The sequence below is a fragment of the Delphinapterus leucas genome, chromosome 6 (genome assembly GCF_059928025.1).
Source record: "Delphinapterus leucas isolate spDelLeu-1000000601 "Yukka" chromosome 6, BTC_Dleu_Yukka2, whole genome shotgun sequence".
Classification (NCBI taxonomy): domain Eukaryota; kingdom Metazoa; phylum Chordata; class Mammalia; order Artiodactyla; family Monodontidae; genus Delphinapterus; species Delphinapterus leucas.
The window spans coordinates 112,592,876-112,616,351 of record NC_143134.1 but is presented as its reverse complement, the minus strand read 5'-3'; the positions used below and the strand labels follow the sequence as shown (position 1 = coordinate 112,616,351).

General features: G+C 56.8%; 1 protein-coding gene across 3 annotated transcripts; it reads left to right on the top strand.

Annotated features, from left to right (window-relative positions):
* Positions 1–272: 272 nt before the first annotated feature.
* On the top strand, positions 273–23,476 carry LHX6 (LIM homeobox 6). 3 transcript variants are annotated; one of them, XM_089913703.1, is made up of 10 exons: positions 273–450; positions 1,519–1,671; positions 2,063–2,245; positions 2,600–2,721; positions 11,613–11,833; positions 13,993–14,093; positions 14,310–14,405; positions 14,623–14,797; positions 18,546–18,649; positions 22,825–23,476. In XM_089913703.1, exons 1-10 carry the CDS (start codon positions 367–369, stop codon positions 22,843–22,845), a joined length of 1,260 nt encoding a protein of 419 aa, XP_089769829.1. In that variant the 5' UTR covers positions 273–366; the 3' UTR covers positions 22,846–23,476. The 3 variants fall into 3 exon arrangements, with proteins under 3 accessions (XP_089769829.1, XP_022434519.1, XP_089769831.1); XM_022578811.2 differs by lacking the exon at positions 18,546–18,649 and having other exon boundaries at positions 1,600–1,671; XM_089913705.1 differs by lacking the exons at positions 273–450; positions 18,546–18,649 and adding an exon at positions 676–801 and having other exon boundaries at positions 1,600–1,671.

The following is a 23,476-nucleotide window of genomic DNA, read 5'->3' as shown; positions in this document are numbered from 1 at the left end:
CCGCCGCCGCAGCTGGAGGGGGAAGAGGACGAGGAGGAGGGAGAGGAGGAGGGAGAGGAGGAGGGAGAGGAGGAGGGAGAGGAGGAGGGAGAGGAGGAGAAGAAGGAGGGGGCGGGGGCCTCTCCAAGTTTGTCGGGACCTTCTTCCGAGACCGCGGCGGAGGCAGCCAGGGAGGCCAGGGCTGCGCACCGGACGGGGCTCGGGGCGGGGGCGGGGGCTGCGGCTGGGACCGGGCCCGGGGCGGCGGGGCCGGCGCCTCCGCTCTCCTCCAGCTCCTGCTTCAGCCTTTGCTCCCGCTGCGGCCGTGGCCCCCCTTGGCGCGGCTCTCCGCGCTGCGCGTCCGCTGAGCCCGCCGCTCCCCGGCCCATGTACTGGAAGCATGAGAACGCCGCCCCGGCGCTGCCCGAGGGCTGCCGGCTGCCGGCCGAGGGCGGCCCCGCCACCGACCAGGTGAGCGAGCGAGAGAGCGAGTGGGTGAGTCGTCCGGGCCGGGGTGGGACAGGGGCCGAGACCCAGCCGGGCCGGGCCGGGTGGCGGGCGGCCGCAGAGCGGAAGGGTGCTGGGGTGCGCTTGGGAGTGTGTGTATGTGAGTGTGTGAGCATGCAGGAGCGCGAGGGGGGGTCGCGGAAAGCGGGAACACATTATGCAAATGTTGAAGGAATTTCTCAAAAAGCGATTTAGCAAAGACACAGGCGAATCAAGAGGAGGCGAGGCGGGTATTGTCCGTCTGAATAGGCGCTGATAGCGCCAATGCGCCGGGGGTTGTGCGGGCGCAAGGCTGAGAATCTCGGCGCGGGGCCGGTCCCGGGCGCTCCGAGGGGCTGGAGGGTGCTTTTTCCCCTTCTTGGACGTCTCCGTTTTCTCTTTTTGGTCCCGTTTCGGCCCCGATCTAGCCCCTGTTTTGCTCTGGGTTTCCCTCCGACTGGCCCGCGAAAGGCGCCTGAATCCGAGTCGGTATCGCCGCACCGATTTCGCCGCGCGCGCGGGGTGGACGGGCTGCTGCTCCCAACGCTCCCGGTTTTATTTTCCTCAAGCGCCCACCCCCCATCTCTTTCTTTTCTTTCTTTCTCTCTTTTCTCCTTTTTGCATTTTGTGTCGAGAGGAGGAGAAGGGAGCGAGAAAGGGGGTGGGTGGAGGGAGAAAAAATTCGATTTTTAATTACTACCATTAAAAAATCAAATTTGCAATTCTTTGGGCGGCCTGATGGATCTCACTGATTGACAGTTGGAATTGACACTCTGGCTACCTCTTATCTTGGGCATTCACGACAATTTCTAATTGCAGGTAGTTTGTATGTGTGCGCGTGTTTTTTTTCCCCCTCAGAGGCTTGTATTGCAAGGGAACTAAGCGATTACTTCAAGAGCCACGGGTTAAGTGCAGGGAGAGGGGGAGAGAGAGGGAAAAAATCCAATCCAAATTCAAATTGCTTCATTAGAGAGACACCGCTTTTGTGGGGAAGGGCTTTAAATGCCCACTACAAAGTTAGGACTCATTGTTCCGCGCCGGTTTATATAACAGGCGCGGGGAGGCGCTGGGCTCAGGCTGCGCGGAGCCAGTTCTGCAGCCGCCGCCGCCTGCGTTCCCTCCCCCCTCCCCCAGGTGATGGCCCAGCCAGGGTCCGGCTGCAAAGCGACCACCCGCTGCCTTGAAGGGACCGCGCCGCCCGCCATGGTGAGTTCGTTCGGCCCTGCTTTCGGTCCCCGGTCTCCCGGCGGCCGGGCCCTGGGGAGCTGACCCGGCTTTCCGGCCCCGAACAGCTGCCCGTGCGCTGGGGGACTGCCGGAGGGCGCCGCCCCTCTCTGAGCCTCGGTTTTCTGGCCGGGAATGGGAGCTTTGACCGCTCCTGGCACCTAGGAAGCGCGTGCTAAAAGTTGGAGCCGTCCTGTCCTCTCCAGTAGGCCCTTCCATTCCTGTCCTGTAGCCCGTGGCTTGTCGTTTCGGGGGCATTTCGTTGTTAGTTGGTTCGCTGAGGCCCCAGATTTGTCTCCGAGGCAGCAGCAACGCTGGGCACCTGGCTTAGCCCTCAGCTCAGAGCGCGGCTCTCCCTCTTTCCCCACTGCAGGCTCAGTCGGACGCTGAGGCCCTGGCAGGCCCTCTGGACAAGGACGAGGGTCGGGCCTCTCCCTGTACGCCCAGCACGCCATCTGTCTGCTCACCGCCCTCTGCTGCCTCCTCCGTGCCGTCTGCCGGCAAGAACATCTGCTCCAGCTGTGGCCTCGAGATCCTGGACCGATATCTGCTCAAGGTGAGACAGGGGCGGAGTGTTGCGTGTGTTGGCGGGGTGTGGGTTGCAACCCAGAGGACTGCAGGGAAACGATGCCGGCGCCAGGTCCACTAAATTCGAAACCTGGCTCGTCCCTGCCTGACTGCGTGGCTTCGGGCAAATCGTAGCGTCTCTCTGCGTTCCCGGGTTCCTGTCTGAAAAATGGGCAGAGTTGATTTCTACCTCCCTGAGTCTGTGTTACAGAGGAAAAGTGGGGAAGTCCCATGTACCTTCAGAGCTCTGGCGTATCTGTCTGCAAATGGGGCCGGGGAAGCTGGGGCCGGGCGTGAAAAGAGGCCCGCGCTGAGCCGCCCCCCATCTCCACCCCCTCCCCAGGTCAACAACCTCATCTGGCACGTGCGGTGCCTCGAGTGCTCCGTGTGTCGCACGTCGCTGAGGCAGCAGAACAGCTGCTACATCAAGAACAAGGAAATCTTCTGCAAGATGGACTACTTCAGGTAGGCTGCGGCCGCTGGGCCAGCAATGTCGCCGCAGGCAGGCCACCGGCGCGCGGAGGCCGCCTTTGCGACGCGCTGTCTCTGGCTCCGGAGCCCCCGTGTCCCGAATGCTCTGGTGCGCCGCGAGGGCCCAGCCCACCGGCTCTCAGCGCCACGAACCAGGAGCTCCAGGCCGAGCGCGGGTGCCAGCACAGGTTCGGGCCGCTGATCGCCTCCGGTTGCTGTGACCCACTCGGGTTTGGTCGCGTCTCTGGCTCGGTCTCGGATCCTGCCCGAGTCTCAGGCTCAAGTTCCGACTTCCAGCGCGTTGGTCGAGCTCTGATGTCCCCGTCTTGCCCCGATCCGCTCGTTTCCCAGCCGACCTGGCTGCATCTCCGGTGCGCTCCGGCTCTGGGTTCCAACCCTACTCCTACTCCAGCCAAGCCGGCGTCTCTCCCGGGCAGGACCCTGAGCTGGGCTCCAGACTCTTGCCCTGGCTCTGGTCTCGGCTTTTACCCCGGCCGGGTTCGAGGCTGGATTCGAGTCTGGTCCGGCCCCAAGCACTAGCCTCGCATCGGTCTCGGATCCGAACCCATATTCAAGCTCATCGATCTAACTCCCGACCTCGGTCTCCGGCTCCGCCTCAACTCAGACCCCGGCATCGCTCGAGTATAGTGTTTCGAGTCTGGGTTCTGCCTGCATCCCAGGTGCCTGTTCCAGTCCCAGCTCCGTCGTCGTTTCGGGCCCCGGCTTCAGCCTCTCTGGGGTCTAGGCTCTGACTTTGGGCCGCCGGGACAGGAAGGGGGAGTCGGGCGCCGTAGCCAGGGCCCCGAGTAGGATCACCCTGGGCTGCGCTCTCTGTGCCGCGGTGCCGCGTCCCCGCCGCTCAGCTCTCAACAGCAGCCCGGCTAGTCCTCCCGCCACTTCTCCGTCACTTGCGCCTGGCTTCTCACCGCGCAGCTCGGGCCTGACCCGGTCACGGGGTCGAGGTCACTGCGAGGTCAGAGGAGCAGCGGCTGCCGGCTCGATCCCGGCGGGAAGCGTGAAGCAGGCCTGAAGCCCGTCCAGCAGGCCTACAGAGTCCAAAGAGAGCAGAGTGAGATTGGTTCCTGGGCCGCACGCCTGTTCCCAAGGGCTTTCTCAGGAAGTGGAGAAAGCTACTCCCCTATAACCACCACCACCCCCTTCCCCAGTCCGCCAACATCCTTCCCATCCTTGCCTCGGAAGAGGTCATGGCTTCAGTCTTCCTGGGAAGACCCCAGCCCCAGAAAGATCCCCTGAGTCAGGGGATGCAGTAGAAGGCAGTGCCGCCCCCTTCCCCGGCATTGAGTCTCTGGGAACTTGGAAAGAGAGGACCTTGAATCTAGGAAGAAGCTAGCAGCATTGGGGGCTGGGGTACTCTAAGGAAACCTTAGGAAGCCTGGTTCGAAAAATGGACTCTTCCTGGTGCATGGCTGTGAGCGGCAGTGCAGCTGGGGTGTGCATGGGGAGGGGCGGCTCTGCCAGGTGGCCTGGGACTCATGGGACTCAAGGATGCTTGTGTGTCTGTCTTGTCCGGATCTGTGCAGTGGTGCTGGGGGAATGTGTCACTGAGCAGGGTGAGGGGTATGCGGACAGCGTAGGTGTTCCTTTACAACAAGCATTTGTCTTTTAGTTTATGTGTGAGTGTAGAGAGTGTGTGGCTGTGTGAATGTCGGGACCGTGTGTGTGTGCGCGCGCGTGTGTGTGTGTGTGTGTATGTGTTGTGCAAGGTGGTCAGGACAAGTTCACATCTGGACTGGGATCTGGAGGTGAGCAGGTGAGGGTTCTGAAATCCCTTCATTCCCCATCCCGCCACACAGCCCTCCTCTGAGGGGGCATTTCTGCTTACGGCCTTAACCCAGGCATTGGGGGCTCAACGGTGTGAGGTGAATGTGGATTTGTGGGTGTGGATGTGGGCTGTGGTGTGTGTGTATGTGAGAGCGGGCTTATCATTGTGTGGTGTGTAATCAGAGCGTGATGTCTCCCCTCCACTGTCCCATCTGACACTTAGCTGGCCAGGGCAGGAGAGGGAGGTTGGGGTCCCTGTGTAGCCAGTGCCCTGCTCTAGGCCTGACTCCAGTTGGTAAAAAAAAAAAAAAGAAAGAAAAACAAGCCAGCTACTCTTTCAGGGCTCCTTGGGTTCATCAGCTATCCAGGGACACAGCTGAGGCCTGGGAAACCCAGCAGACCTCTTCCCGTAGAGTAAGGCAGGCCTGGCCCCCTCTCCTTGCTCTCCTTGTGGGGACAGACCTGCCACCCTGTGAGCCACATGTCTTTGCTGCAGCTCCAGCCCCGGCTCATGCCCAGGCTGGACCAAGCCCCCGTGGTTGACATGCTTTCCTAGACCTTCAAGGCTTAGTCAAAACTCAGATCCTGATCTCACTGTTCAGCACCTCACTGGCTGTGGAGTCCCCCTTCCCACTGCGGTGGGGTGGGGAATGGGATGTCCAGCTGTTGTGGAGACACAGAGACCAGGCTCCACCAGGCCAGCCCTGATCACTGTGTGACCTTGGGCAAATCCCTGCATCTTTCTGTCCTCAGTGTCCTCCTACCAGGGTTATCTCTCTGAGCTGCCAAGGAGGCCAGTGAAGGGAGGAAGGCTCAGTAGAGGCTCCCTAAAGTGTAGGTGCTATGGATGTCACCACTGTCACCATTGGTGACAGGATTCCAGACATAATCCCCTAATGGCATTTCCTCAGGGAGTCTGGGGAGCAAGGATGGGGATGGGCCATTTCTGGGCTGCAGGTTCTGAACGCTAATCCTTTTCCAGCAGTGACAAGAGCCCCCAAAGCAAAACTAAAACAGATTTTTGGTTAAGAAAATGGAGCGAATAAAAGCTCACATTCCTTGGGATGAGAGGAGAATTGTGGCTCTTCTGATCATTTCTCCCCCAGCCAGGTCTCCCTGCAGGCATAACTCATCCCTGGCAGCCCCACCTGTAACAAAAATAATAAAACCCACAGAAAGGGAGAGAAAAAAGCAGGCGGAGTGCCAGGCAGGGACTACTGAGTGCCCGGCGTGGCAGCCCAGGCTCTGGGCGGCTGCTGTGAAGGAGCCCCTCCTGGAGAGAGCAGGAATGGGAGCACGGGAGACAGAGCCCCCTCTAGAGCTGGGGCTCAGGGAAGGGCTGAGCGCTCAGATCCTCTAGCCCTCTGTTTCCTGAAGCCCAAGGTCGAGAGTCTGATGGGAAGTGGACTGGAGCGCTCACCCCAAAGAGAGGCCAAGATCTCTGGACAGGATGCAGGGAGGGAGGAAGTGGCCAAGACCCCCTGGAGGGGGCACTGGTAGCTTCCGAGGTCCTCTGGCTCTGGTCTTATTCCCCAGGGAAAAGTTTCCTCTCAGTTCTATCCCCTATCTTGCCCCTCCTTGACACTGGCCTGTAGACCCCTCTTCCATCTCCTTTGGCAGAGCTGGCAGCGTTGGGGACTCAGGAAGCTAGAAGTTAGGAAGGCACTCCAAGCTCATCGGGGCAGGAGACTGCAGAGCCTGGGTGGGGAGGTGGTCCAGGGGTCCAATGCTGCTCCTGGCTTTGCATTGTTGGAAGGGATTGGTTTTCCACTGGCTGTGTGTCCTCAGTGAGGTCGCTGGACCTCTCTGCCTCAGTTTCTCCATTTGCCATCCAAAGAGAGACCTCACCAGCCTTTGTGGCTTCAACCAGATTCCCACCTCCCCTAACCCCCTGAGTCCTAGCAGGAAAAAAAAAAAAAAACTACCACCAAGAAAATGTGTATTGCTTTTAATTTCTTCACTTTTTTTGGTTTAAGACTGTTTTTTATTTTCTTCCAAGAAGTGAAAGAAAAAAAAAAGTCCTGGGGGGAAAATAGCGTTCCTTTCTGGGGCATTCATGTCTCCACTGCCCTCAGCAATCAAAACCCCAGACAGCTGCCTCCTGCCCACCAACCTGTGGCCGCTGCCCCCCAAAGGCAGGCATGGACTGGTCTGCAGTGCCCTTCAAGCTCCTGGCCTCCTGAAGCGTCTTGCCTATTGTAGAGTGGGGGAGATGATGTCCTGAGAGAGTGGAAAGTGCTGTGCCCCGGGTCCCACCAGCGAGAGAGTGGAAGAAGGGACCAGACAGGGACGAGGACGCTGTCAGGAGACTTTATGGAGCTCTTCTCTAAGCCAGGAACTGTGTTAACCCTTTACATCTCATTGTTTTATGTCATTGACTCCTCAGATTCCCCCTGTGAGTAGGCTACTATCATAATCCCTACATTATAGGAGGGGAAACTGAGGCCCTGAGTGGTGAGGTCACACAGCTAATAAGCGGCAGAACTGGGATAAGCCCCGGGGCTGCCTGACTCACCATCCCTGTGTCTAGATACTCAATACTCTTCTTCTATAGCCGAGACATGTCAGCAGCCCCCCTGTGCAAGGTGGGGCCCATGCAATGGCAAAGGCCACCTCCCCCCACCCCACCCCCACCCCACCCCCCGTGGCCCTAGGGCTCCCACAGGGAGCACCTGCTGTGCTGTGTGACTCTCCATGGGTGGGCCCTGGGAGTACTAGGGCTGGAGTGAAGTGACCTCAGAGTCCCAGTGACTGGAGCAACTTTGCCAGGATCGGGTCACCAGGGTCTCTAGCCCTCTTGCCTCCTGACCACGGGAGTGGGGAGTAACGGGTTAACCGCTTCTCCTTGTGTTTATGCGGGTGGGGTTCAGAGAGTGCCCCGGGCTGGGCCTGGGAGGGGCCCTACCTACTGCTGTCCCCAGCTTGGCGCGAGACACTTAGGGCAAGCCCGCAGCCTTCTTTCCCTCCTTCTGCCCCGAACCCAAGCTCAGACCTCGGACTCCAGCAGGAGAACCCCACCCCCTCCCCCGGAGCTAGGGTACCCCGGGAGGTTCAGAGCTGGGAAGCCGCCCCCCACCGCGGCAGAGAGCAGCCCAGCGGCCGCCAGCTGTTGGGGGACAGATGTTGGGGGAGCTGAGAGAGGCGTTCGGGGAGGGGCCTTGCGCTGGGACCTCCGAGGAGTGGGCCGTTTTAACCTCTTAGTTGCTGGTTCTGTTGTTTCTGGCTGCTTCTACGAATGGTTTGCCGGGAAGGGGAGGAGCAGAAGGAATAGGAAGGACTCCACCTCTGATCCCCCCAGTTTGCTTCATAGCCTCGCTCTAAGGCCCTCAAGCGAGCGTCCTGAACGCAAAACAAGGGACGCCTGGTTTGAGTGGCACCGCCTTGGCTCACTAGCTTCTTAATTAACATTGCCCTTCCCACTCTGAGCTTCGGTTTCCTCATGCAGAAAAGGGGTAGTTTAGTAATGGGCAGGGGTCGCAGTGAAATTCCGATGGGCTCTTTCGTTGAGGCTCATTCACCCAACCAATGACTTCCGAGCTCTTACTCGGTATCCAGGAGAGGTAGGCCGGGGGAGCGAGCCTGACTTGGTCAATGGCGCACACCTCCCTCTGCGGAGCCACTAGCACCCAGATGTCTCCGTTCCCTGCTCCGGGGAGAGAGGGCAAGGCGGTGCGCGTGGCCCACTCCGCTCCTTTCAGCAGTTACCAGGATGCGCAGCCTCCGTCCAACATCTCTCCATCCTCAAAGCGCCTCTGTGCTTTGAGCCTTTGCCCCGTGGCGCGCGCGGGGACCCAGGGAGGGGCGCGCACAAGGCTGGGGGTGGCGGGCGATGGCCGCGCCCCCTAATCGCTTTGGCGCTCCCTTCGCAGCTTCCGAACACCCCTTTCTTGAAGTTTCGTTGTCTCCGCCGCCGATTTCGCTGCTTCCGGAATCCGGCGGCTCGGGCCTCGCAGCCCGCCTGGGAAGGAGTCTGTCGGTTTGTCAGAGCCTGGATCTGTAAGCCTCCTCGTGCCCCTTGTTTGTGCCACTGACCCCTTCCCCGGGTGGGGGACACGCTTCAGGAGCGGCCCGAAAACTGCAAAACGACCCCCCAACTTCATCCAAGGATCCAGCGGGAGGATGATTTCGTTGACTGGGCGGAGACACGGCGAGCGCACGGAGCTCCTAGAGCTGGGGACAGCTCCTGGCATTTAGGGTGACACGCGGAGGGTGAGAAAGTTGCTGACAGGTCGCTAGCGGCTTCCGCCTCAGAGCAAGGGGATGAGGGCACTGTGAGCCGCCAACGTAGGCGCAGAACGCGCCCGGGCGTCGGGGCTCGTGGAGCGGGAAGATCAGGGATGCGCGGGGAGTCTTGGATGCGTCTTGGCCGAGAACGAGGCATCCCGCAGAGCCAAGCGCCAGGATCCGAGATGTTACACTCTGGCTCAGCGCACTGATCCCGGAACACGACAGGCTGGAGACGCAACGGCTCCTGCCGGCCTCTGAGGGCCCGGACCTTCGCCTCCCGGCCCTTTCAACTCCCTGGGAACGCACTCCCAGCTTACCGGAGCCTGAGGGTTCCTATGCCTTGCGCGCGGGAGTTTCCAGGTCCCAAGGCCCGGAGTGGGGATTGCGACTTGGTCAGACCAGGCCCCTTTCCTGTTCATACACCGGGATTCAACTCTACGTATCTCCCGTCCGGCTGCTTTCGCAGGTTCTAGGGGTTCTTTTTGCACTTCGGAGGGGACCTCAACCCCTGCCCCACATTCCGTGTGGTCTTGGCGAAGTCACTTGTCCACCTTGAACCTCCGATTCCACGTGTGCAAATTGGGTGCCAGAGTCCCCATTTCACGTGGTTGCGGCGAGGGGGATGCAAAGAAAGAGTTGCGCCCCAGGACGCTGGAGCGCAGCGAGGGTTCTGCACTCGGTTGGCCCTTCTTCCTCCCTTCAGAGGCCCGGAAGTTCTCCCAATCCTGAGCCGGACCTCGGAATTTGGGGTCGGCCCCTCGGCGGGAGGAGGCTCCGGTGGGCAAAGCGGTTTCCTCTCCTTTTTACTGAGAGATTGGGAACGGAGACGGCGGGCTGTGCCGGGGAAGCCGAATTTCCGGGGTCGGGAACCACTTCTGTCTGGGAGGCAATTGACCGAACCCGCAAAGGTGCGCAGCGCTGCCTGAGCGAACCGCGCCGCCCGCCGACAGGGTCTCCTAGGGCTCCTTGTCTGACAGAGCGGCATGGCACTGGGGGTACGTCTAGAGCCGGGGCTGGCAGAGGCCTCCGCTCTGCTGCACTCAGTTCAACCCGAGACCGTTTATTCAACCGGCAGTTGCTTGCATCTGCCAAGGCAGGCGAGGCTGTAACCAGGGCGCATTTGCTGGGCTGGTTCCTCCACGCACTCAAACGCATTTCCGAGTGCTCTTTTGGGTGGAAATGTGCCTCTGGGGACACAGAGGCAAATCTTCTAGCTCCTTTCCCAGGAATGCCAGGGGTGGAAGGGAGAGCCAAGAAACCTGACATTTACAAACCGGTGTGATCATTGCTGAGAAGGTGGTGCTGGGAGCTGTGGGACTGGGGGTGTGGGGGGAGGGTGGGAAGAGGGAACAGCCTGTGCGAAGGCCTGGGGTGGGAAAGTGCTTCAGAGGGGGCCATAAGACCTGGAACCAACCTTCCACTGTAGCTGACTGGGGCTCATGCTTGAGTGTAGGGTGAGGGATCTTGAGGAAGGTTAGGGAGGAGAGGAGCCAGAGAGGACGTGGTCTGTTGAGCTTTGTAAACTCCCAAGGATCTTGGACCAGATCCTGAGGGTAGAGTGGAGCCACCAGAGGATTTTAAGCAGGGCAGCGGACAGGGTAAAGTGCGCATGCTGGAAACTTCCCTGTAGCCACTACTTGGAGGATGGGTGTGGAGACTGGCAGCAAGGGGCGCATGGTGGGAGCCTGGTTTAGGAGGGCAGTGGTGGCAGTGGCGAGGAGGCGGTGGGTCCCAGAGATACTTAGGAAAGGGAACCAACAGTGCCTGATGATTGGCTGGATGGGGGATTGAGGAGAGGGAGGAGCGTATGATTTAGGTTTATGAGCTTGAGAGGCTGGATGGGTGAAAGCACCGTTCCCTGAAACAGTGTGCACCAGAGGAAACTGAGGCTCAGAGGGTCCAGACAGGGTCACAGAGTGAGTCATTCACTTCAAGAACAAATTTTCCCTGGTGCCCTGGGGACAGGCCTTGGGCTGACTTCTGGGACAGGGCAAATCAGACTGCTGCTTCCTGGAGGGGCTCCCAGTCTGGTGGTGGAGGCAGCCACACCCAAATAGCCCCACCACAAAGGGGGAGGGAGAAGGGGAAGAAGCAGAATCAAGGAAGGCTTAAGGGAGAGTGGGGCATTTGATCTGGGCTTTTTTGTCTTGTTAGAATGACACAGGACTCCAGAGTCTGGGACTAGCTGGTTACGTAATAGACTACAAAGCACTAAACAAATAGCCGTAGCTGCTGTTGTCACCTAGTTCAGCTCAGGGCAAGGAAAATGAGAACTCAGAGAGGTTAAACAATGTGCCCAGGGTCACAAAGCTAGTAAGGGCATATCTGTCTATGCTTCCAAGAAACTCTGAGCTTCTCTACAGCTGGGTTACAGTTTATTCATCTCTGGAGTCATACTGGCTAGGAGTTCTCTCCTTGCAAGCTGTGTGACCTTGTGCAAGTTACTTTACCTCTCTGGTCCCCATTTCCCTCATCTGCAAAATGAAGATTACTTGGGACGATCAGCATAAAACACTTAGAATCTTGCTGGGCAAGTGGTTAAGTGCTCATAAATCTGCCTATATTATTACTACTATTAAATTTTCCCTAACACTTATATTTTAATGAGCAGGTTAATACTATATACAAATGTTAAGTGATCATTGAAGAAAATTTGGAAAACTCAGAAAAGCACCAGGAAGAAAATAAAAACCACCTACCAGCTTGCCTTCTAGGTGGGACTTGGCTGCAGGGGGTGGTGAATCCAGGCAAAGGGAAATGCACGCGTGAAGGCCCTCAGGAACCTGGGCACGGCCGGGCCACTAGGATTTGGATGGTCTGTCTGAGCCTCGCCACCCCCTCCCCTTCGCCCCCCACCCCCACCCCGTGTCCTTCAGCCGATTTGGGACCAAGTGCGCAAGGTGCGGCCGACAGATCTACGCCAGCGACTGGGTCCGGCGGGCACGCGGCAATGCCTACCACCTGGCCTGCTTCGCTTGCTTCTCGTGCAAGCGCCAGCTGTCCACGGGCGAGGAGTTTGGCCTGGTCGAGGAGAAGGTGCTCTGCCGCATCCACTACGACACCATGATTGAGAATCTCAAGAGGGCCGCCGAGAACGGTACCCAACCCGCCCCGCCCCGCCCCGAAACTGGCTGCCCCTCGGCTCCCCAGCCTTCTCTGACCACCACCCCCAGCACCCCAGGGACTGCCCACACTTCGCTAGAGCCAGTTGCCCCCTTTATCACCTGCAGGCAGCATGGGGGTGGGGCTGCACACGGATCTGGCCGCTTCTGGCTCCACCATTTGTTTGAAAGTTGGAAGTCACAGCCGGTCCTTGCAAATTATGTTTCCTAATCTGTAAAATGGGGCTGATGGTAGGACACCTCAAAGCTAGATGAGCCGATGTGCTGTGAAGCCGAGAGGCGCTCAGTGAACCCTAGAGATGATTCTCATAGTGGGGCAGCCTACTCCACCTTTGGACAGCTCTGGTTGGACCGGAGGCTCATCCCCTCCAGTTTCCTGGAACAAGGCTTGGGCCCGTCTGCGAGAGATGAAGTGACCCTCTTCTCCCAACTCCCACCGCAGCAGCTACAGGCCAGAGATTTGGGGGTGGGGTTTTCATCCTGGACTGTAAGGAGAGAGGCCTTTGAGTCCGGAGACCCAAACTTCAGGTTTGCTTCTGGCGTGTTGTGCTGACATACAAAGTTTCCTTTTCTCTCTGGGCCTCAGTCTCCCTAGTTTCAAGATGGATATTGGACTAGAAAGACCCCTAAATCTCTTCTGGCTCTGATACTGTGATTTCCCAAGACAGGCTCAGAGACAGGGTCCAGGTCTTCCTGGGATCATGGGGGCTGAGTCATAAAGTGTCTGCCCCGTCCCCAGTGCCTCTGAGGAGGAACTAGTCTAGACGTCCCCAGAGTGTTCTTGGCCATGGCCACAGCAGATCCATCACTTTCTCCAGCCAGGATCAGGGCTGAGTGGGTCTAGGTGGGGAGCAAATGAAGCTGGGGTGCTCTGAAGTTACCTGCAAGTAACTGGGCAAGTCAGTTGTGGAGCTGGGATGGAAGTCCAGGAGTTAGAGGTTCCCCCACACCATGGCTCAGGAGTGACTCCAGGCTCCTTCCATACCTGGACCAACCGGGACTACCCCTAGTCACAACCTTGCCAATTACACTCCAGCTCTCACAGTCAGGCCTGACTCCAGACTCCTACCACGCAGGGAACCTGAAGGCTTATGGTCTCAGGACTCCTTTACTGACCAGCCCTCAGTTTTGGCTACTGGTTCACTTTTTAATCTTAAACACACACATGCCCATTATAGAAAATTAAGAAAAGATGGTTAAGCAAAAAGAAGAAAATAAAGACCACTTCGAATGCCACCACCCCTCATATTCTAGTGTCTATCTTCCCAGATTTCGTTCTATGTCTGTATGTTGGAGTGTTTGTTTAGTGTTTTTCCTAATTAAAAAAATTATGAACAGTGGTGGAATTCCTGGAGATTTTTATTTTCTTCTTTGTGCTTATCTGAATTTTCTGAGGTTTTGGCAAGGAGCATGTTATTACCTTTGCATTGCAAAAAATGAGGTTCTAAAAACTAAAATGGGAATACATCTAGTGTGATTATAAAAGTAATGTAAATGGAAAGAGAATAACTAACGTATACTCCAGTTAACAAAGTTAAACCTTAGAGAAATAAGGTGATGAGACACGTGATTGTTGAAAAAACTTCAAAAGTTGCAGAAACATTGAAAGTAGAGTCTTCATAATTGCACTCCCTCCTGCTAACACTTTGGTGTATATCCTTCCAACCTTTTTTGCTCCCATCCGTTTTTACAAAATTAGGATCACAGTTCTGTAACCTGCCTGCTTCCCATCTCCGCCAGCCCTTGGTTTCCCCAGTTTATCAAGGAGGGAGCCCAATTTGGGGCGCTAGAGTCAGCCAGCTGTCAGAATACCAGTCGAAAGGTCCAGAGCTGGGATTTTCTTCTCTCTGAACCTCAGTTTCCTCCGCTGTAACACGAGGATAATGTCGCCCGTGCTCAGGGCTGTGAGACATAAAGGGCACACCGAAAGAGAAGCGTCTGGTACTGAGCAGACGCTCAGAAGTGGAAGCCCCTTCCCCAAAGACTGAGCTCAGGGACTAGGACCCTGGGATCCCCCCTCCCAGCCCACTCCGCTCCCGACACTTCCAGGGACCAGCTCCCCCCACCCCCGTCCTTTCCAGGCTGCCACTAGAAGAGATGGGGACGCGTGGTCAGCCACTTCTGTCGCCCTCAGGGAACGGCCTCACGCTGGAGGGGGCAGTGCCCTCGGAACAGGACAGTCAGCCCAAGCCGGCCAAGCGCGCGCGGACGTCCTTCACCGCCGAGCAGTTGCAGGTACCTTGGCGGGCCGCGAGTGGCCGGGTGTGGGCCGGGCCTCGGAGTGGGCGGGGCTGAACGGGCCTCCTGACTCCGCCCCTCTGCCCGACCCGCGGGTGGCGGGGAGGGGCTGTAGCTGTCTGGGGCGTGGCCTCCGGGCCGGAGCCTCTGATTGGGCCGGGGCCTTGGCGACCTCGGCGGGCTCGTGCCTCACCGCCCCGCGGCGCCTGGCAGGTTATGCAGGCGCAGTTCGCGCAGGACAACAACCCCGACGCGCAGACGCTGCAGAAGCTTGCGGACATGACGGGCCTCAGCCGAAGGGTCATCCAGGTGGGGCCGGGGGTGGGCGGGGCCTTCGGGTCTGGGGCGGGGCCTAGGGACCTTGGGGGTGGGCCCTCGAGCGCGTAGCTGGGCTGCGGAGCCGCGGGTTCGGGGCGCACGTGGCCGCCCTTCCTCAGTTGGCGACGAGGCAGTCCCTCCTGGGGTCCCCCGGCGGCGCGTCCGACTCTTTTCCGCGAGGCTGAGGCTGCTGAGGCTGTCGTTCCAGGTGTGGTTTCAAAACTGCCGGGCGCGTCATAAAAAGCACACACCACAGCATCCCGTGCCGCCCTCCGGGGCGCCGCCGTCCCGCCTCCCCTCCGCCCTGTCCGACGACATCCACTACTCCCCGTTCAGCAGCCCCGAGAGGGCTCGCATGGTCACCCTGCACGGCTACATTGAGAGTAAGTGACCGCCACAGCCTGGTCGCCCGGCCTGTGGGAGAGGGGGGTGTAGATGAGCGCTCGTGGGCGGCGGAGGCATGGGGAGCCTCGTGCGTGCAGACGAGGGTTCCGCAGTCCCTCGGACCTAGTGGTTGTGGAGAGGAGTTAAGTGCCCCGGCTCTGCCTTAGAGGGACTCGACCCTTAGTAGAGGCAAGCCATTAAGCCGTTCAAAAAATATTGGTACTTTCCAAACATCCACTCGGTGCCAGGCCCCGGGGACTAGGGAGAGAAAAAGATGGCTAAAGTCCTGTCCTGGGGAGCCTGGGTTCTGGTGGGAGAGACATGGAACAATACGAGATAGATGAGCGTGTGGTGTTAATTGTGGTGATTCCTGTAGTCAAGATGCTGGCTGGGAGTGTCTGGAGATGTTGCCTATCAGTGGGCTGAGACCAGAAGGATAGGTAGGAATTAGTGAGACACAAGGAGTGGGGAAATAGGGGTGCAGGCAGCAGAGGAACCGAATGTAGGCAGAAAGCGTGGCATGGGTGCGTTTGGGGTTGCAGAAGAAAGCCAGGGTGGCAGGAGTACCCAAGGTTGTGAGGCCGTGGGCAAATCACCTGACCTCTTTGAACCTCAGTTTCCTCATCTGTAAACTGGGACATTAATAATGCCTACTTCACAGGGTTATGAGGATCCACTCATGTGTTCAGTTAATATTTTTTGAGTGCCTTCTGTGCCTTCTGGGATACAACTGAAAACACAACAGACCAAAGCCTGTGTGCTCCCAAGGCTCACGCTGCAGGACAGGAGGGGGGGAGAGAGAATAAATGAATAAAGGATGGAGGGCAGGCATGTCAGTGGGGACTGAGCACTGTGGTGGAGAGGGGGTGGCAGGTTGTGGTGGAGTGACCTTTGAGCAGGAACCTGGGGGAAAGAGAGAGAGTAGGCTTGTGCATTTCTGGGGGATGGACATTCAGTGAATCTGCTGTTGAGCAGGTGCTTATCACAGATTTTCTTTCCCTTTGAGGTTGTTTCTATTGATTGTTTCCTCAAAGCTGGGCATGACCAGAAATATAGCAGTGATGACAACATACCCACAAACTCAAACCCTCCCTCTCTGGCTCCAAGGGAAAGAGAAGGGAGGTCAGGGAGAGCACAGCTGTGCCCTGAGTCCCTGCCATGTGCCAGGCACTGTCCTACCACATGTTTCTAAACATCACCATCCCATTGTACAGATGAGGAAACCAAGGGCCAACAGTAAGTTAGTGGGAGCCAGGTTCCTTAATGATTGAATGTGGGCTCTAGCATCAGACTGTGGGGCTTCGGATCCCGTCCCTGTCACTTACTAGCTGTGTGACATTGGGTAAGCTTCTTAGCATCCTTGAATTCCAGTTTCCTCATCTGTAAAAAATGAGGACAGTAAGAATCCAAGCCCTTTTAAAAAACGGAAAGAATACGTATCTCGAAGCAGTGTTGCAAGCCTCAAACGAGATCATTGACTTAGCGTCCTCAGCATTTAGTAAGTGCTGGATGAGCACTAGCTGCCCTTGTGGTGGTGGCAGTGGCTCTGGTTGGTGGCGCTGAGAGTGTAGAGCCCTGCTCACCGCGCCAGGCTGTCAGCTGGAAACAGTGTCTCTTTGTTCTGTTCCATTTCTGAACCATCTGCTTAGTAGGAGGGACTTTTTTCCCCCTTTCTTTTTGAAACAATGACATGTTCAGGCTGCAGAGAGCCCATTGATGATCTAGTTCATCTGTTAAAGGAGCCAAGGACCAGGGGCTCTCTAGGTACCAGGAGTCTGGGCCACCAGCCGGCACTTGCTGTGGAGTTGCTAATGGATCTAGGTGGCCCTGTGGGGAGTGGGGCCATGGCCTCGGGAGCTGTGCCAGGACTCTGCCCACACAGTTTGTCGGCCAAGTCTAGAACTGTCTTGGACACCTAGAGAAGGGGCTGAGGTACCCTTTCCTTTTCCCCTTAAGGTGAACCCAGCTCAGGGCAGGAGGCATCAAGGGTGTTTGGACCTGCTGCCTCTTGCTGCATGACTGAAGGTCACCCTAGCACTCTTCTTCGCCGTTCACTAAATTCACAGGTTCCTGAGTTTCCCGGAGACTTCGAACTTGGAATATGATAAAAAAACTTTGGAATCAGATTCCAGAAATATGCACACACGCAGTTTCCCATGTAATCTCAGGCTGTTTGTGGACCCCTAAAACCCCCCAGGTTAAGAATCCCCCATCTTATACAACCACCTTATTCTACAGACGAGGGAACTGGGGCTCAGAAAGGAACAGTGACTTGTCCTAAGTTACATATCAATTGTAAGTCTCTGTACAAAGCTCTTTCCCCTCTGACCAAAGAGGGTGAAGTGCAGAGAAGAGCAAGGCCATAGACTTCTCCACTGTAGTGGTAAAGAGGCTGAAGCATGAGAGATTTGGGTCAGACATAAGGATGGACTCCCCCCCACCCCCGCCACCACCATTTTAGATGTTGTACAGAGACCCATTCAACAAATTAGATGCCATGCCTCATTCTAGATCCTGGAAATCCACAAAGATCTAGAATCTAGAAAACAGACAAAAATTCCTCCCCTCATTGGAGCTTGCATTATAGCTGGCAAAGACAGATAATATCAAATAAAAAATAAAAATATACAGTAAGTCAGATGATGGTAAGTGCTAAAGAGGAAAAATAAAGCTGAGAAGGATGACAGAGAGGGTAGGGTTGGTGTTGGGTTGCAGTTGTAAATGGATGGTCAGGGAGAGCATCATAAAGAAGGTGACATATGAGTGCAGAGTCCTCTAGGGTGTGGGGGTAAAGCCTTGGTGATTCTTGGGAGATAAGAAGGTACAGTGCACCAAGGGAGGATTCTAATGGATGGGGTACAGCCTTGCGTGTAGGAGGTGTTCTGTACATATTCGTTTCTTTTTCTTTTTTTACTTTTTTAATTTCAATGTTGATTTACAATGTTGTGTTAATTTCTGCTGTACAGCAAAGTGATTCAGTTATATATATATCTGTATATATGTATATATACATACACACATTCTTTTTTTTATATTGTTTTCCATTATGATTTGTGAGAGAATGTTGAATACAATTCCCTGTGCTATCCAGTAGGACCTTGTTGTTATCCATTCTATATATAATAGTTTGCATCTGCTAACCCCAGATTCCCACTCCACCTCTCTCCCACCCAGCCCGCCTTGGCAACCACAAGTCCGTTCTCAATGTCTATGAATGTGTTTCTGTTGCACAAAAGTTCATTTGTGTGATATTTTAGATTCCACATATAAGTGGTATCATCTGGTGTTTGTCTTTCTCTTTCTGACTCACTTCACTTAGTATGATAATCTCTAGTTGCATCCATGTTGCTGCAAATGGCATCATTTCGTTCTTTTTTATGGCTGAGTAGTATTCCATTGTATATATGTACCACATCTTCTTTACCCATTCATCTGTCGATGGACATTTAGGTAGTTTCCATGTCTTGGCTGTTGTGAATAGTGCTGCTATGAACATAGGGGTGCCTGTCCATACTCATTTATGAGTTTATTTATCAGTGAGCTAGACAGTTATCATGTAACACTTTATAGCTCATAAAGAATTTCACGTAGAAAAATGGTACCCTATTGAAATTTTGCCCGGGACCACACAGCTGGTAAGTGGCAGAGGTGAAACTGGCCCCAGGGCTCCAGCCTACCGAGCCTGGGGCTGGTGGGATCCTGCATGGAGGCTGGGGGATGGGCTCCAAGGCATCCTCTCGTCCACAGGTCAGGTACAGTGCGGGCAGGTGCACTGCCGGCTGCCTTACACCGCGCCCCCCGTCCACCTCAAAGCCGATATGGATGGGCCACTCTCCAACCGGGGTGAGAAGGTAAACGGAGCTGGGTTGGGTTGGGTGGGTCAGAGCCACCTTGCCAGGAATGGCTTTCTGGCAGGATTCTCATCGCTGAGCAGGCACCATGCCACTTTGTGGCAGACCCTCTGCCCAGACACTCAGGCCCCCACTGTGCCCCCGAGGTAGTACTCCCTCAAGCAGGCGCCAGTGTGTTCAGCGCGCATGGCCAGCCTCCTCACAGCGCGCCCGCCCATGGCTGGCCTTCTCTTTTTCAGATTTGTGGATTTAGTTACTTTGCTCAAACTTGGCGGTCCTGAGGAGGGCTTATATATCACACACCACCCCGCCTCCCACCATCTCACGGGTTTCTCCTACTTCCTCCTTTGTATTCCTGTCTGTTGGGAGTGAATATCCCGAGCTGGTGGGGCCCGGGGACAGCAGGCCAGCCAGTGACCGTGGTCAACTGGTAAGGCCTCCTTGGTGGAACCCGATCTCTGGTTGTCTCAAGCATTAGGACTGGACACCCAGAACGGTACTTGGACATCGCCCAGTCCAGTGGCTTGAAAGCTTTGTTTTAAGCCCGGGAACCCGTTTGTTTACTCTTTTCCATAACACAAGATGCAGATGAAAGGGGGTGGAGCTGCTCTGGGTGAAACTGCGGAGTGAGTAGGGCCCTCACCTCCGGCTCAGCTCCCAGACACTTCCCAGCGAGCCTTGAAAGCCACTGCTCTCAGACACCCTCTCATTTTAGAGACGGGGAAATTGAGGCCCAGGTGGCTCAAGGTCACAGAGCCTGAATGAGAACTTGTGCCTTGATTCGTTCACTCATTCAGCCGACATTCACTATGTACTGACTGTGCCCGCAAGCCCCGAGTCAGTTGCCAGGAGCACAGAGATGAGGAAGGCATAGTCCCTGCCCTCGAGGAGGCCAACAGTTACAACAAAGGGTGATCAAACTGCGACGCAGAGGCCAAGGGAGCTGGGGGGTGGGGCGCGGCTCGGGAGAGACACAGGAAGGCTTCCTGGACGCAGGCACGTCTGAACCTCAGAGTTCAGCCGGGAAGGCATGAGCCGCCACGGCTCTCAGGCAACCCAGAGCAATTCAGTGCTGCTGGCACACAGGCTTGGGAGGAAAAAGAGTGAGAGGCGGGGGCCTTGGGCTGCCAGGTGAAGGCATGTGGACCGTGGTGGGCCCTGGAGGCCTCTTTTAGAAGCATCACTATAGCGGTCCTTGGAGAGGCAGGGAGCCCCGGGAATCATTGGGTGTGCTGGGCCAGGGAGACAGGGCCAGGCCTTCGAGCTGAGTGCAGTCTTCATGTGCCTCAGCATCATTTGGGCAGCTTGTAGAGATGCAGATTTCCCAGCCTCGCCCCTAGAGAGCTGGTGGGGAGTTCTGGGACAGGACCCCGGGATCTGCGGGTGTAATACCCAACCCCAGTGATTTTGGCAGGCAGACAGGCGTGGGACTACTCCTCCAGGACAGCCCCTCTTACTCTGCCTCCTAATTAAACACCTGCTGTGTGCTAGGCTCTGTGCTGGGCTCTGTGCTGGGTACCGTGGGGAAAGTAGATGGTGCGGAGGTACGGACAGCCCAGTAGGACCAGTAGGTTTATAAGTAAATGGTAGTACATATTCAGCCCCACATCCCGCAGACCCCAGTGGCGGGTGAGCACGCCCCAGGAACGTCCCCTCCAAGATAGTCATACAGGAAGGGCTGCTTTTGGTTGAAGCACTTTCCACGTGTTGTCTGATGCCACCCAATCACCCTGTGGATATGAGGATGGCATCGTCATGGTAAAGATGAGGAAACAGAGGCTCAGAGAGGTGACACAGTTTGTCCGGGGATGCAGCAAGTCTGTCAGACTCTGAAGTCCGCCTGGTTCAGTAGTGACCTCCTTCTGTGCCGCACTTTACAGTTTACACAGCGCTCTCTCTGACCTCGCCCTTCACTGTCTCCCTAGGAGGATGACTATGGTTGATGCCATTTCATAACTGCAGAAACTGGGTCTCAGTCAGAGCAGCAGCTTGCCCAGGGTCACACAGTGAGCGTGGGTACAAGCTGGCCTCCATCCTAGGACTGCCTGCCTCGGAGCTGCCCCCGTCCTGTGGGAGAGTTTGTCCTGTCAGACCTGGCACCGGGACTGCAGAGGCGAGCTGGCGTGGTCCCTGTCCTCAGGGAGTGGGTGGGTGGCTTAGAGCAGGAGGCAGGCAGCCACATCCCAGCTTGACAGGGCAGTTGCGGTGAGGGATGCACGTGGCCTTCGAGGATTCAGAAGAGGGAGTGGCCAGCTCTCGGGAAGAAGCAGGGGACACGAGGAGCCCGTGCCGAGGCAAGGAGGCTTGGAGGGACCTGGATTTGAGGGATGGTGGGGGGTTTAGTGCGGCTGAGGCCTTGGGTGGGGTGGGAGCTGACAGGGGGTCCCATAATGAAGGCCTTGCACCTTCAAGCAAGGGGCCTGGGCATTATCTGGAGAGGAGAGGGGAGCCTTGCAACAGATTAGGGCTGGGCTCAGCTCTTGGAGGTGAGCCCTCGTCTCCTGGTTTCTCAGCTAAGCCTGTGGTTATGTCTGGTTCAGCCTGAAGGATGAGCCGGTCTGGGGTCTGGCAGCTTTGGCCATGGAAGTTTTCTGGCCCCTGGGTTTGGCTGCTGAGCCAGAGTTTTTCTCTTGCTGGGCCATATCCCCAACTTCGTGTCCAGCGGCTCTGCAGAAAAATGTCTCCGCCTCGTCCATGACCTTCCGCCCTCTCACTGTCAGACCTTCCTGCCAGCGGCCAGGGACCTTTTCTGTCCACATCTTGCCAGCCTGGCGGGCTGTGTGTATGACCAGTCAGTGCAGAACTGCATGGGCTTTCTCCCAAGTCCCTCCGGGCCTGAGCCAGCCTAGTGAGGAGGAGACTCAGGGCCCCCTAGGGCAGCCCCCTGAACCCACTCATCAAGACCAGCACTGGCTTGGCCGGGAGAACAGTGCTCTGAGCATCTGGGGTAGCACCCTCCGCCTCCACCACATCATCATTTGGTCACACCTGCCTGTGAGCTTCCAGGACCACATTTTTTTTTTTTTTTTTTTTTTGGTACGCGGGCCTTTCACTGTTGTGGCCTCTCCCATTGCGGAGCACAGGCTCCGGACGCGCAGGCTCAGCGGCCATGGCTCACGGGCCCAGCCGCTCCGTGGCACGTGGGATCCTCCCAGACCGGGGCACGAACCCAAGTCCCCTGCATCGGCAGGCAGACTCTCAACCACTGCGCCACCAGGGAAGCCCCAGGACCACATTTATTCCCGGTCATGGGCCCAGATCCCACGGTTCAGAGCTTGGAAGGCTCTTAGAAATCAGGGCCCGGCCGTTATCGATCAGATGGAGAGACTGAGGCTTATGGAGGGGAAGCGTCTTTCAGAGTCACCCCTCTTGAGAGAGCTTCTGTTCGGAAGAGTCCAAAGTCAGGCAGACATCCCAGAGACCAGAGGGGAGCACGGCCCAAGGTGGGGTGAGTGGGCGAGGCCGTGTGACGTGGGCTCTGGAGTCAGGCAGACCGGACCCCAGCTCAGCCACCTTTTCTCTTTGAGACCTGGGAACACACCCACTGTGTGTCAGGCACCTGGCGTGTCTGAGCCACCTGCCTGTCGAGGTGCTTGGCTGCATGAAGGGCTTGGCCTGTTGCCTGGTGCTTGGTAGGCACCGCTGGTAACTGTCAGGGTGGCCTGGAGAGGAAGAGGCAGTGGGTCTAATGAAGAGAGCTTGTTCTAGAGCCTAGGCCTGGGTTGCAGTGCTGGGTCCATCTCTTCCTGGCTGTGTGATTGCGGGCTCACTGAGTTTCACCTCCCCGGCCTCAGCGGCCTCCCCTGTAAAGAGGAGATGGTGGTGGGACACCCTCGTGGGGCTGAGGTGAGGCTCCTGTGAAATCATGCAGGTGTGCACTGTGCCCAGTGCCGGGTACAGTGCCCAGGAGACAGTTGCTGCTGCTCTTGGATTTCACCAGCTCCTCCCCATTCTGAGAGAGAGGTGTTGTCACCCCATTTTATAGATGAGGAAACAGGCTCAGAGAGGGGGAGTGAGTTGCCCAGGGCCCCGCAGCAAGTAAGTGTCTGCGCCAGGATTTGAGCCTAGATGTGGGCCCTGGGCCCGCCTCCTTCTCCATGCCTTCGAGGACTTCTGGGGCGCTACCAGGTGGGGCAGGCCCTGGCTCAGCCCCCTCCCACGCCCTCCTCTTGCAGGTCATCCTTTTTCAGTACTAGCGCTGCCGGCACTTCCGCATCTGAGCATGGGCGCCCGGCAGCTGCCCCTCAGCCGCTGAAATCCGGAGTCTGAGCCGCTGCCAGGGATCCACCCGCTCTGCCTCCACCCCTCATCCGCCATCCTGCCCACCACGAGCTGGGCCCCTGGGCCTGGCCTTCCCCTCTCCTGCCGAGAACCAGAACCCGCCAGGAGCACCGCGGAGCCCTCCTCCCTGAAGGCAGAGCTCCCTGAAATTTGGAGCCAGGGTGAAAACAACAGCCTGTGTTTCCCATTTAGACAGGAGTCGTCTTCAACTTAAGCTGATTACAATAGCAAAAGGCCGAATTGAATCGCACGACGCCAACAGCCTTCCAATTTACAGGTTTTCTTTCCTCCCATATTGGCCTTTATTTACTACTTCCTTGGAACCATCTCTGAATTCTGAATAGCGGACAACCCCCAATGTTATCCACTCTGTTGCTTTTGTTTGGAAAACTCTACAGTGTTTGTGGGATGTCCCCAAAGGAAAGCTATGTTCTAATTTTATCATTTCCATCTGTCTGGTTATGTCAAGTTAATTCAGAGAGAGAAGAGACACTGACCAACCCTGAGAGGCCCAACAGGGCACAGATGGAGGCCTGCCCAGACCAA